Genomic DNA, 15,039 nt, shown 5'->3' with positions numbered 1-15,039 from the left:
TGGGGTGTCCTCCCTAATTGTGCATTAATATTTCTGGCTGTCAAAAGTCATATCTGTCAGCAGTATCTACGCAATGGATTCAAAGCAGTCCACATATGATCTAAATGAGCAACCAGGTTCTGTCACCAGTCCTGATGTTAGTGTTCCCAGTACGTCATCTGGCCAAGGCGATGTCAAACAACAGAGTGTTTTCAAATTAGTGCAAAAAACAAAAACCAAAAAAAAATTTACTGTATTGAAGCGAAAACGAAGTGTAACTGAGCAAAAGTTAAGTGACGATAAAAAAAAAATTGCAAGCATGCCATTCTACACACGCAGTGGCAAAGAGAGAATGAGGCCTTCACCTTTGGCTATTAGTGGCAGATCCCAAAAAGTTACCCAGCCTACAATTGGTGCACAACTACTGTTACGCGTCAAAGCTGAGCTGCAAGATACCAGTGAGGCATTACAGGAGAATATTTGCTCTGATTCACAAATGACAACAATCCCTGTGGAGAGTCCATCCAACAGTGGGATGTCTAATCGTGAGCATTCTGCTGATGTGTGCCTTAATAGCCCGAGTGTAGCCGGTGATACCCAAATTGAGGATGCCACTTTGGAATTAGAAGAGGATGAGGGGGAGATTTGTGTAGGCGACGAGGGCGCTAATGAGGATGTTGATGAGGATGAGGTTGTTTGTGTAAGTCCTGCACCAGTGGCAGCAGTTCTGGCACGTGACAAGAAAAAGGCCATTGTCATGCCTGGGCATAAAACAAAAAAATCCACTTCTTATGTGTGGAATTATTTCTACCCAAATCCAGACAACAATTGTATAGCCATTTGTAGTGTATGTGAAGCCACAGTCAGTCGAGGGAGGGACCTTAACCATCTTGGAACCTCGTCTATGTTACGCCATTTAACGAGAGTTCATGGCAAAGTGTTGGGAAAAGCTGAAAGTTCTTCCCAAAAGAATACAAGCACTCCCTCATCAGCTAAGACCCTCCGCTCACCGACATACCGACGGCCACAAAATACACCCACCACACCATCCTCATCAATATCCTCAGTAGCGCTCAGAGTTAGCCCGGCATCCCACTTAAGGCTGGATGACTCCGGCACTATTATTGATTCCTCTGAAGAAAGCGTTAGTCCTGCTGCTGCTGTTGCTGCTGCTGGGGGTGAATCGTCATCCCAGAGGCAGGTGAATAAAATGAGCAGTCCTACATTTCAGCAATTAACTGTGAAACAATCCTTTGCGAGGGGAAGCAAATATGACAGCAGTCACCCAGTCGCCAAGCGAATCACAGACGCCATGGCTGCAATGTTAGTGTTAGATCTGCGTCCAATCTCCACCATAAACGCAGCTGGTTTTTCACAGTTAATTGAGGTTTTGTGTCCGCGTTACAGAATTCCATCGCGACACCATTTCTCCCGTAAAGCTATTCCACAACTATACCAAAAAGTGTGTAAAAATGTAGAGATTGCGCTGAAAAATGCCATTCTGCCCACTGTTCACTTAACCACAGATATGTGGACAAGTGGAAGTGGCCAAACCAAAGACTATATGACTGTGACAGCCCACTGGGTTGGTCATTCACCTTCACCAGCAGGAACAGCAGCAGCATGTACACCACTACGTAACATTTGTCACAGGCAGGCCACTCTTTGTATCACCGGCTTCACTAACAGGCATACGGCTGACAATTTGTTACGCAAACTGAGAGATGTGATTGATGCATGGCTTATACCACTCGGACTCTCCCCAGGGTATGTCATTTCAGATAACGCCAACAATATAGTGCGAGCATTACAGCTGGGTGATTTCCAACATATTCCCTGTTTTGCTCACACCATCAACTTGGTGGTGCAGAGCTTCCTACGAAACAACCGTGAGGTGCAGGAGATGCTTTCGGTGGCCCGTAAAATTTCAGGCCATTTCAGGCATTCAGCCACAGCATGTAGGAGATTACAGCAGCTCCAAGAGCAGTTTAACTTGCCCTGCCACCAACTTAAGCAAGAGGTGGTAACTCGGTGGAATTCCACCCTGTACATGCTTCAGAGGATGGAGGAACAGCGCAAAGCCATCCAAGCATATTGCACAAGTCATGACATTGGGAAAGGAGGGGGGATGTATTTCACTCTTGCACAGTGGGGAATCCTTTCAGTGCTGTGCAAGGTGCTGAAACCATTTGAAGTTGTGACATGTGAGGTCAGTGCAGACTCTGCTAGTTTGAGCCAAGTCATTCCTTTAATTAGACTATTGGAAAAGCAGCTTGAGAAAATGAAGGAGGAGCTGAAAGCAAGCAATTCAGCAAAGTATGTTGGCCTTGTCGATCAAGTACTTAATTCGCTTCACAATGATCCTCGAGTTATTAAGATCTTGAACTCGGATCAGTACGTTTTGGCCACTGTGCTTGATCCAAGGTTTAAAACCTACATTGAGTCTTTACTTGTAAATGAGCGAGATGTGAACTTTTGCAAGGAGCTATTGCTCAGCAAGTTGGCCGCTGAACTGGGCCTCGGCTTGACGACGTGTCCTCCTTCACTTTCTCAAGCTGTTGCTCGTAAAAAATTAAATTTCCAAAAAAGAAGCAGGGAAGACACAGGGGGCAGACGAGAACAATTTAACATCTGGGCTGGTTTGAAGGATTTTTCAAAAAAAAGTGTCACTTTGCCCATAAGTCCATCCAATATGAGTATAAACATGCAAAGGATGGTGGAGGATTACTTTCAAGAGGTAGTTGATATGGAAATGTCAGACAGTCCCTTTCCTTACTGGGAAGAAAAGCAAGCTATTTGGAAACCCATGTACAAACTTGCTTTGCAATACCTAAGCTGCCCACCCTCCAGTGTGTACTCTGAACGAGTGTTCAGCACAGCAGGGAACTTAGTCAGTGATCGCCGTAGAAGGTTACTTCCCAAAAATGTGGAGAAAATGATGTTTATAAAAATGAACTACATCTTCCACGAGGAAGGCCTTCACCATCCAAGACATGCAAGCACTGACTGTTCTCTAATGGCGGATTCAAGCGGCGATGAATTGATAGTCTGTGATGATGACGATAACACTGATGAGGGTGAGGATGAAGCTGAAGATGATGCCGATAACATCTTTTTAAAACTTTCTATGTAAGTGTAGGGTGCAATCTACCCCCAAAGAGGAAAGGGACTTGTGGCATTTCCATATCACATACCATCTTGAAAGGCTGCTGTTAGGGCAATTTATCCTTAAGGGTAGGGTGTCATAGACAGAGTGACCCTAAACTGGCTTTGTCCATTTTTCATAATATTGTACAGTCTATAATGGCTGAATTTTTTAGTATTTTATACAAGTGGAGGGGGGCCTAGAGAGACAGAAACCAAACTGGCTTTCTCCATGTCAATTAATATTGTACAGTCTATAATGGCTGAATTTTTTAGTATTTTATACAAGTGGAGGGGGGCCTAGAGAGACAGAAACCAAACTGGCTTTCTCCATGTCAATTAATATTGTACAGTCTATAATGGCTGAATTTTTGGGTATTTTATACAAGTGGAGGGGGGCCTTGAGAGACAGAAACCAAACTGGCTTTCTCCATGTCAATTAATATTGTACAGTCTATAATGGCTGAATTTTTTGGTATTTTATACAAGTGGAGGGGGGCCTTGAGAGACAGAAACCAAACTGGCTTTTTCCATTTCTTTACATATTTAACTATAAGTGTAGGGTGTAATATACATTCAAAGACGATGGCTGCATTGCCAATATGCATAGATGGAGAGGAAGACAATCTGTTTTGTGTGTAGAATAGGCCTACCAACGAAGAATTAAACTGTTTTTTGGGATGATTTATTACCTCAACAATTAGATTACTTGTCTCTAAAACAGTTGGAGCACTAAATTGGGTTAATTTAGGCCCAAAAACATGGATTTTCCCAAAAAATAGCAAAACAAAACCAAACAAAACCAAAACCAAAACCAAAACACGCAATGGAGGTTTTGCAAAACCAAAACCAAAACCAAAACACGACGGTAATCCAGATCCAAAACCGAATCCAAAACCAAAACACGGGGGTCAGTGACCATCTCTATTTTAAAGTCAATTTAGCACAATTATATTCCCTGTACTCTTACACATTAACTCACTATGAATTTGTTCGGGGCCTGAGTAAGGGTTCAGGCCACTCTAGGCTAATATGCTCGTAGCGCCCCCTCACTATTCTCTTATTTTTTAAAATGCATTTCAGTTCATAACTCTCCCTGTCACAATGTTGCACTCCCAAAAACTTTGCTCCCACCTGAAGCCTTGTACCCTAAGCTTCAGCCTAGTCAGGCTGTTGGATAAGCAGGCCCTGTATGTGTGACAGTTATCACAATGAACACTTTCCAAACGGGTCATGTGCTAAGAAGTGGGTGGAGTCTGTTTATTTATTACAAAAAGACAGAATTGGACAAGCAAAAGAATCTTACATTGTTTTTTATAGTGGGGAAAAATTCATATTTTATGTACTTATACCATTGTATAAACCTTCACCAGTCATATATAATATCTGCTAACATGAAATATTTGCTCCTTTGGTTTTGCAAATGGGATGTACATTTATGGAAATGGGATTTGTGGAATATATTATCACTATATACATAAACTGATAATAAAAATGATCAAAAGTGTCATACTGCAGAGTCACCAAGAGAGGGAGACAGAGAGCGGCTGTACTTACAGTCTACTCTGAGCTCAGCCTTGGTGGAAGCGACTCCCATCCTGTTTTCGGCCAGGCACCTGTAGACCCCCATGTCTTGGAGGATAACAGCTGTTATAATGAGCTGGTGACATCCCTCCTGGTCCTCATTGATCATATAATGGTCGTCTTCTTCAATCACCTTCCCGTCTTTAAACCAGCGCACACCTGGCATCGGTTTCCCAATGACAACGCAGTCAAAACTTACGGGGTAGCCATCTTGTACCTCTTGGTTTTGGAGTTCCGTGATAAATATCGGTGCTTAAAAATAGGCAAGAAAATATTTAATAACTGTGGAAATTGCATCTTTCCCTCAAAATCATTCTAGCAAGATGGAAACTACCTAAAACACTCAACATAGAAGAATTTATGGTGTAATGTTTTATCCCATGAAAATGTCAGATAGCTATAAAAAATATTTACCATTCTCCCTTGGTTTTTTACTTTATACTGTAATTAACGATTTATGATTCTGGACTACCATGGCAACCACAGTCACGTGATGTAATGAGCAGAGAGGCTTTGGAACGCCCCTCTGTTCTATTTCTGCACTGTGACATTCCCCTCTGCCATCACATGACCTGCTGAGAGCTGTGAGACTGTGTCTGTGTAGCAGACTGACTGTGTCTGTCAAACATTTTTTGTTGGCCAAACAGTGATGTTTTGAAATGGACATAGTGATTTGTAGGAGGATAGCTAAGAAAAAATCACAGAGGCAGGCTTAAAAGATACTTAACTTGCTATTTAAAGAAGAAAAAGAACACATTTTCAATGTGTGATTACTGCTTTAACTAATTAATAGGTCATTTTCTAAATAGACTCCCGCAATGTGATTGATTTACCTCTATAACACAATGCAAAATATTTCCTTCCTGCCTGAAAAATTTTGTTGATAATGATGATTATAGAATGATTGTAATTATAACCGTCTTGATCTATCCTCGGAAGTAACTAAAATCAAGAGTTCCTTGTGCAGTTATGAGGAAAGTGGTTGTCAGAATATGCAGCGTTCTAAGGAATAACTAGACTGAAGATCAGTGCTGGACCCCAGGAACAGAGAGGACTGATAGGCTGGGAAACTGGGGCAATTATTTGTTTTGTATAACTTCAGCCTTAACGCAGAGAGCACAGCAACAGGAAGAAGGATAAGGATCTATCTGAGAAATTATTGAATTCTAGCTATGGTTATCCCTAAATCCGCTTTCTGATTCTGGGTTTGGTTGCAGTGTCAAAATGACATCTGTAAAATTAGTAGACACAGATCAACGTTCATATTCAAAGATCCGATACTGTTTATAGGGATGACGTCATTGGGCTGAGGTTTAAAGATTATTTCTTTAAGTTTTTGACCAAACAATTATTTTGTATTTGAGCTTGATCTGCATTGTATCCTCTGCATCATTATATCTAACTACAATTTGTCAAAATGAGTTTTTATGTAAGTTAATGGGCTAAATAAATCATATAGTACTAAAGGTAAAATGTGGGGCCTTGACAGCATTAAAGAATCATTCCACCCCAAACTGAAAATGTAGCTTTCAGAGGAATATCAGAGGTTATAACCCATCCGTAACTCTAACTTACTTTAGGTTCGCTAGGGTGCTACAATTTTTCATGAATGCTGGACCTCAGGTAAGAAAAGCTTTGGGAATGGGTATAACTTCTGACATTACACTCAACGTTGAAGACACCACGGAGAAAATATAATCACTGAATGAGTGACTTTATGTCACCCAAGTAGATATAAATGTATTTATGCTGCAGTTTTCCCCACTCACACAGTCCTTAAATGATCTTTAATGGAGATTTCGCCATCTTTATTATTCTATCATTCTGACCTGTGTCTGATGTTAGTAAGGTCATTTGTTGCTTTGCTTGAATCCGGTGTTGCTCCGTGGTTCCAGTTTCAACCTTCATTATCCGTAACTCAATCTTTTTCGGACCTTGGTTTAAAATGTCGATTTTAACTTGGAAGCCCATGGCGGAGAACATTTCTCGGAACCTTGTGGCAGCAACTGAAGCTTCTGACATGACCTCGAACTTGATGTAGATGTATCTGTCATCTTCTCGATAGGTTTGGTGGTCTATCGGTGGTAGTTCTCCCTCATCGGCACTAACGAATAGTTCTTCTTCCACGTCAGAGATTTCAAGGGAAGATTTAGTCTTAAAGATCTTGTGCAGTCTCCTTCCTGCCTTTCGGAACGCATCATCCAACTCGCTGCCAGAGGAGCTCTCAGTCTCACTGTCTGTACCAGGTTTGGCTGGAGAGGGTATTGGCTTTTGGACAAGTTCTGGAACTCCACCAGCCACCACCAACTTTGCGCTATGAGACACCTCTCCAAACTTGTTTGAGACTTCACATGTATATTTCCCAGTGTCCTGAAGTTCTACTGCAGTAATAATTAAGGAGCAAGTTCCGTCAGTGTAGTCGTCAATATGATAATGGCGACCATCACACATTTCCTTATCGTCTTTCAGCCAACGAGCTGTAATGTCAGTTTTGCAGATGGCCACACACTCCAGATGAACTGTTCCCCCTGGTTCAACAGTCAAGTCTTTAAATGTCTCTCCAAAAACTGGACACTCCTGTTGTTTGATCACCTTCCGTGCTTTGTACCCCTTGAAAGCAGCCTGAATCTTTACGGCGGCTTTATCCAATGCAGGGTCATCATCAAGCAATTCTGTCAAATCCGGTTCTTTCTCGGGAGCCGGCTTCTTCACCTCCGTGACTTCGGTGGTCGATGTCTCAAAGTGCTTAAAGAATTTCTTTGTAGACAGTGTTTGAACTTTGGTTCCATATGTAATAGTGGAATGACCAGCTTTTTTAAGGTAAGAGACCAAAGACGGTGTCCCAGCTCGGGATTCGTCATCGGAACTTGTAAGTGAGAAATCAGCCTCACTGGTTTTCGCCACATCTTCAGAGGTGTAACCAGAAAAATCACCACGCCGTTCGGCCTCTTTCTTCTGCTTAAGTTTCTCGTCTTCTTCTGGAACTTCGAAGATGGAGTCCAAAGTGGGCTCCTTGCTCATTCTCCTCTTTTTGGCCAGTGCTTCCCAAAGCAAATGCAGATCTCCTTCTTGAGCAGCTTCTGGTGGCAAATTTGGCTGTGAGCCATCTTCATCCTCAACTCTAAGGTCATTCCGTTCCTGAGCTACACTAAAAGCTTCTTGTACTGTCACTGGCTCCATGATAATTGGAGCTAAAAAGTAAAAAAACAGATTGAGACAATGTAGAATAGTAAACTCGTTATTCACAATTAGTTCATCACGATAGACGCAACATAATTTTTAAAAATATTTTGTATTTTTCTTTCATAAAAAAAAAAGTCAAGACCATAGTCAATCTAAAGGAATCTATGCAGTTTACCAACACCAACTAATATATTACATACTGGTGGGCCAAGGCAGGTCAGACCTACGGTCCAGTGCATTGAAGTTCACCAAAGAAGGGCTGATAACAGGGAACCATAGCTTCTGTTTCTACAGAGCAAATGTAAATATTGCATGAAACATCTCAGGCTCTGTCGATGTATGAGGACATTTACATTTACATTTGGAAATATTCTAAAAGCCCTTTTAAATAAAGCAACTTGTATTTTCGGTTTAGTGACCCTTTATCCTTATCCCTGCTGATTGGAACAATTAAACCATCTACTTAAGCAAAACTGACTCACTTTCCAAAGACACGGTCGCCGACGTTTTATCGCCCGATGAGGTCGCACATGAATACGTTCCTCGGTCGTCATCGGAAACATTATGAATGATGAGTATCTGTTTTTTCTGCTCAGAAATGAACTCGTATTTTTTCCCCGGATGCAGAGGCTCATTTTCCTTCGTCCAGGTGACCTCACGCGTTTTACCGGAGAGCTCACACTCCAGACGAATGTTTTCTCCCTCAGTTTTACTTTCCATTGGGTGTTTTATAGTCACACTGTCCTCTGCAATGGAAATACACCAGTTAAACATCTTATAGAGAACAAATTTTTGTCCAACAATCCAGCAATCCTGCATGTGTATATTAACCTCTGCTAATAAATTAAAGCACACTTACAAGGTAAATAATATCACAAGCCCCGTTCCGTTAGCCCATAATTATTTACTCTATTTACATATGTGATTTATTGGGGGGGGGGGGGGATTAGGACCACAAATGTCTAAATTCTGGATAACTTGTGACCTATAAAATGGGAAAATGTCAGTTTAATTTTCATGTCGAATTTTGCAGTTGGATCTGAAATCTACAAATGAAAAAATACTTGAAAATTTCTAACAAGATTAATGTTAGAAATTATTTTTTGTTGTCATCTTGAGTGTTTTACTGTCTGCGGAAAAACGCGTTGTAGGAATGACAAAATCCTGGTTAACAGCTATTTGATTGGTGGAACAACCATGAATTGTCCTAAACCTGTGCAAATAGCTGTGATTACACCAACTATACTTATATTCAATAAATATTTCCTGTACTTGATCTACCTGGCACATCTGTTCTAATCAGTGTATTATATAATATGTAATGTAGGATCCCAATCCACTATGGAACAGTAATTATAATGATTCTACTGGAGTAGAAGCGTCTGTTCCAGGTGGATTATTACACAAAGGGACTAGTTATCATAGTCTTTTACCTAGCGCTCCCTAGGGCAAAATACTTCTGTATACTTTTTATATTGCATGTTAATGTGACGGTCACAACCTACCAATATTTTTTACAATTAAAATGTTGTATTTTTAATACCCTGCTTTCAAAGGTACATTACTTACCATTTACCTTACTTTTAATTTGAATATTCATCTATAAATGTACGTGCAGCAGAGAGGAGCACAGTATAACGCACCAGACTTTGTAGAATCCCAAAAGTAACTTTCATTGAAATTAATATTCATGCTACAATTAATGGGCCTGATTCATTAAGGAAAGTGAAGCAAAAAAAAATAAGTATCTTTGGACATCATCATCATAATCATCATAATCATTGGCAAAACCATGTTGTATTGGAGGGGGAGGTAAATTTAAAATGTGAGGGCAGATTTATAGTTGGGGTAGAGCATGTCCTAGATCAACTTTTAATGTCAATGTGTAAAAATAAAGCTATGAAGTATTTGCTTCCTACATGAAAAAAGCAGCCAGTTTTTTTTACTTTTGTGCAAAACAATAAACTCCTTTGCACCCCTTGCATCGTAACATGGTTTTGCCAAGGTTCAAAGTTAATCATTTTCTTGCTTTACTTTCCTTAATGAATCAGGCCCGATAAGTGTAAATTTGAAAGCAGGATGTCAAAAAAAGAAAACACAACACTTCATTCTAAAAGTTATCCCTGGCCAATTTTATGCAAATTAAAAAACTAAAACAACAACAATAAAAGTTTTAATAGGCAAAAAACAAACAAACATAAAAATGTAGGACTACGTGGTACCTTCCCAAGGGCAGCGTCCAGTAAGACAAAGGAACCAGGAACTATGTAGTTGTTATAGTTTTATGTTTTTGTTCTTAGACCTTTATGCTTTAATGGCTAACATGGTACATGAAATACGAACGTAAAAACACAATATCAAAGCTTTGTACACTTCAGAGAAAGCAAAGTGCTGGGCCCAGAAACCGCCTGCCAAGCCCTTATCATTTCAAGCATTTAAGCAGAAAAGCTTAAAACAAAATTGCACTTTGGCGCAGACCGTCCGAACAGTAATATAAGCAATAGGACGTCACTCACTCTATGACAAGCTGTCATTCTGCATCAATTTACATTTTGCTCAGAACCATTAATGATCTGTAATATACAATGACATTCTACGGAGGAGCTCACTGCGTATATAACTGACCAAGAGGTTAAAGTAAAAGGTTTTATGTTTCCAATACTTGTGATATGTGTAACACTGTAACATAATGTACAGATCCCTGACATATGTCCAGAATAAAATCACTTAGAACAAACCAGAAACTGCATGTTCTAATCTGGTCTTTTGCTGTTGTTATACTTTTATGTCTAAGTATTTTACTTATGTTGTTGCTTTTTTATTGCCTTACAAGAGATGTTCAATTTGATTAGTGTGTATGTATCTATCTATCTATCGGTTTATCTATCTATATATACGTATATATACCGATCAGCCACAGCATTAAAACCACTGACAAGTGAATAACATTTATTATCTCATTAGATATATTCTCATGGGATATATTAGGCAGAAAGTGAACAGTCAGTTCTTGAAGTTAATGTGTTGGAAGCTGGAAAAATGGGCAGTGTATGAATCTGAGCGACTTTGACAAGGGCCAATCTGTGATGTCTAGACGACTGGGTCAGAGCATCTCCAAAACGGCCGGTCTTGTGAGGTGTTCTAGACTAGTTATGCAGTGGTTAGTACCTACCAAAAGTGGTCCAAGGAAGGACAATTGGTGAACTGGCGACTGGGTCATGGGTGCCCAAGGCTCATTGCTGTGTGTGGGAGCAACAGCCTGTCTGGTCCAATCCCATAATTGAAAATGTGAAACTTGGAGCTGAATCTTTGCAATTACAATCCCATAATTGACACGTACCACCTACCTAAACATTGTTGCAGACCAAGTACACCCCTTCATGGTAACAGTATTCCCTGTACTTCAGCAGGAGAATGAGCCCTATCACACTGCAAATATTGTTCAGGAATGGTTTGAGGAACATGACAAAGAGATCAAGGTGCTGACTTGGCCTCCAAATTCCCAGGATCTCAATCTGGTTGAGCATCTGTGGGATGTGCTGGAAAAACAAGTCCGAGCCCTGGAGGCCTCCACCTCGCAACTTACAGGACTTAAAGGATCTGCTGGTAACGTATTGGTGCCAGATACCACAGGACACCTTCAGAGGTCTTGTGGAGTCCATACCTCGGTGGGTCAGAGCAGTTTTGGCAGCATGAGGGGGACCTACACAATATTAGGCAGGTGGTTTTAATGTAGTTTTAATACTGTGGCTGGTTGGTGTATGTATAATATATATATATATTGAATACTTCATGCTATGTGGACCTGTTATATCTATCATATATGTCATTTCAAACCAGACCCCTCTTCTTTACTAATTTACCTTAAAGGAATGTAATGCTATTTAAATTTCGTAAATTTCTCCGATGACAATCCCTTTAAATAAGCCTTTTGGACTATTCCATAATAAAAGCCCTGACACATTTACACGTGAGTCTTTATAAATATGTTCCTTGTAAACCGCGCACATTTGTTATAACAGGTAAACGTTCCCCTGTTATGGTTAATGCACTTCTGACAAGGAAATGTAATATAACGCCTTTTTTTATGTGTGTCCCTGTTTGTCTGAGAAGCTTCCTATTACATTGCTTATATGGAAATGCGCTTCATCGCCAGAGTACAACCTGAAGGCGCAAACTGGATGCTATTGGAAGAGTTAAACATATGTGCTTTTGGTGGACATTTGCATAAATTGAAGCTCACGGCAAGAGCAAAGCAGGTTTGTGCTTGGCAAATGGACTCCATTACAGGCAGCCATTTTGTGATGTCTTGTGTGACTGATTCATAATGGCTGCCTCCACTTTGTGTGGCCACCAGATACACTTCATTAGTCTAGCTCAGTAATTTCATGAAATAAACTAGCATCAAGTTATATATATATATATATATATATATATATACACACACTTAATGAGCACCTGTTGTTTACATAAAGTGCAGGCAGCCATTTTGTGAAAGATTATTCATTAAGTGCTTCAGTGAGGTCACTGGTTCCTAGTAAATTGAAATTCTGCATTTTCATGAACACCAATTCAGCTTTCACAATGGCTGCCCATGCTCTGCATACTGTAGGTGATTAGTTGCCTTTCAGACCCGAGCCAATTGGCTTTTTGGCATGAATTCCTTCACAGGTATCAACATTTTCTATGGAACACTTAATAGCTATTAACAAACTTATATGCAATTGTCATTCGCTTGGCATTGCGACAAAATAGGAAAGCTTAAAAGTAACACTGCCTATAAGCCATGCCCTTTGCACTTGAGAAAAGCTACAAGATGCAGCCGGTTGAACGCAGAAGGCGCAGTGAAGCAACACAGAGATGTTTATCTTAAGACAAAGAGCATATATGGCAACATTCTATAAGTATAAGTTTATGCTCCATCCACAGCTTCTCGGCCCATTGTGTCAATGAAACAAAGAAGCCATGCCAGCAAGTGTGTCGGCAAAAGGATTTTGCAGCTCAAGGTGCGAAGCCAAAGGTTCTCACCTAGCTGTACCGTTTGAGGTAAGTGTACCGGTTCCCCAACACCGACTTTGTTTATGGAGGAAATGCGGAACCGGTAGGGCTTGCCCGGTTTCAGATTCTGCACAACATATTCCATAGATTGAATAATTTCCATGTTGCACTGCTCCCAGTCTCCACCAGGAGCTTTCATTTCAACATTGTATCCAATAACGGATGCTCCACCGTCACTCAAGGGCGTAAACCAAGACAGGGTCAAGGAGCCGCCGGTCTTACTTAGAATCTCTGGGTCTTCTGGGGGATCGGGGAGAGCTAGGGGTGCAACAGAGTCCCAGTAAGATCATTTTTTTCCCCGGGAAATAACGACTATCTCAATTAAATACAATGGAAGAGGATTTCCAACTTCAAAAAATACTTTTTACATCAAAAACATCCTTACAGTTCTACACCTTCTCTGATGTCAGGGTGCAAGATGCCCTTTAATAAGGAAAGACTGATAAGATAATATTTGAAACCAAACAACTTATAATAAATTGGTATATTGTTCTCTGATTTGACACAAGGCGGCCAGGGACCAACTTACCTAGAATCACCAATTTGGCCGATGCGACCACATCTCTCGCCGCAAAGACCACTTCTCCGGAGTGATGCAGCTGGGAGTCTTTGAGAATTAGTTTGTACTGGTTCCCGTCTACATACATAGACCAGTGTTCATCTGGCTGGATAGGCGATCCATTAAAATACCAGTCGACCTCGTTTACGGGCACGGCTTCACTCAACACACAGCTAAATATTGCCTTGTCTCCAAAAGTGACTTCCGTGTCAACTGGAGGCTGCAGAACTTCCAGTCGCCACCCTGGAGTCAAACACACATATTGTAGCATTCTCAACTCAAATGCAAACCTCTATATAGATAAAGCATATCAATGTGCAAGTATATTCATCATTGTGTGTCTAGAATTGTCATTGTTTTCCATATAAGCAACACATCAAACGCGCTATGTTTTCAATATAGAAAAGTGAAGTTGCAGCTTAATTTCGTGGTCGGAAACAGGCCGTTTCACAGAAGTGCCAAGTCTATTTAATACACTATTCCCCTAAAACCATAAGGTTTATTTGTACAGAATTTCAAATGACCTTCAGCTCACAGTTTTTCTCTAAAGTGTATAGATTTCAAGATGGCTCGCTTTCTCTGAAGCAACTTCTGGCATTGAATGTTTTGTCAATGCCGGTTACATTTCTATCTCTCCTACAAGACCCAAATGATCTCCTGTCCTCTCTGGCTAGGGACAGTTTCACTTAAAGAACTAAAACATTTGGGAGAGTTCTATGAAACTTCCTTGGGAAAATATATCAATTAGTCACACCGTTACTGGAGCGAAGACCTCTGGGTATGGACATGAACTCAAAACACAGCACCAGCATTCAAAGCCATTGATATTCCTATCTACCCCATGAAAGACCCAAGTGATCTCCTGTAATTTTTCCTCACTGTAGGCTCCCAATATCAAGAAGTGTAATTATTGTCACCAGAGAGGAAACAGAAATATCTTGAAAGTTATAAACATATGAGAAAAACAGAAACTCTCTTCAAATTCAGCTTCACTTGCTTCCTAGCTGATTGGTCAACTTGTTTTTATTTGTCGGGACCACTTACTTATATATTACACCACAAAATAAGCATCTTGTGCCAATTTTTTTTACTTATGTTCTCTCTTCCATTCTCGCTGCATTGCCCTGAATGTCCAGGGTATAGGTAGCATTGCTCTGCTCCATTCTAACCAAACGCAACACAGCTCAGACGGAACCATCTCACCATTGAGTAAATACTCAACGGTATCCAAGGCAAAAAGAACTTCTAATAACATATATTTTCTTTGGTGAATTAGCCATACTCTAGAATACTCATGAAAACCTTCAGTACAAATTCATGTGGTCATTGCGATACCTACTTGTGTGTAATTATTAGTATTACATTATCCCTAGACTCTTGGCTTCATGAAGCATGACTAATTCTACAATTTGTGTTTTAATGAACCAAATCACTTGAGCTTTTACATTTTTTTAACTCAAACTTTGATCTTATCAAATCAGTAACATGTGTTGTGTTGAGTGTGATATTGAGGTCCCGAACAAGAGTTATAA

The 15,039-nt window shown here is 40.4% G+C and overlaps 1 protein-coding gene across 1 annotated transcript in view; it reads right to left on the bottom strand.

Moving 5' to 3' along the window:
* OBSCN (obscurin, cytoskeletal calmodulin and titin-interacting RhoGEF) overlaps window positions 1–15,039 on the bottom strand; it is a 284,159-nt gene that overhangs the window by 108,078 nt on the left and 161,042 nt on the right. Inside the window, exons 66-70 of the mRNA XM_075214135.1 lie at window positions 13,478–13,750; window positions 12,919–13,206; window positions 8,373–8,636; window positions 6,537–7,898; window positions 4,681–4,959 (exon numbers count right to left, since the gene is read on the bottom strand). Of these exons, the coding sequence (XP_075070236.1) occupies window positions 4,681–4,959; window positions 6,537–7,898; window positions 8,373–8,636; window positions 12,919–13,206; window positions 13,478–13,750 (2,466 nt within the window). The remainder of the gene's footprint in view (window positions 1–4,680; window positions 4,960–6,536; window positions 7,899–8,372; window positions 8,637–12,918; window positions 13,207–13,477; window positions 13,751–15,039) is intronic.

The sequence above is a fragment of the Mixophyes fleayi genome, chromosome 5 (assembly GCF_038048845.1).
Source record: "Mixophyes fleayi isolate aMixFle1 chromosome 5, aMixFle1.hap1, whole genome shotgun sequence".
Lineage (NCBI taxonomy): Eukaryota > Metazoa > Chordata > Amphibia > Anura > Limnodynastidae > Mixophyes > Mixophyes fleayi.
The sequence above is the reverse complement of the archived record's forward strand: the minus strand, read 5'-3'. Positions and strand labels throughout refer to the sequence as shown.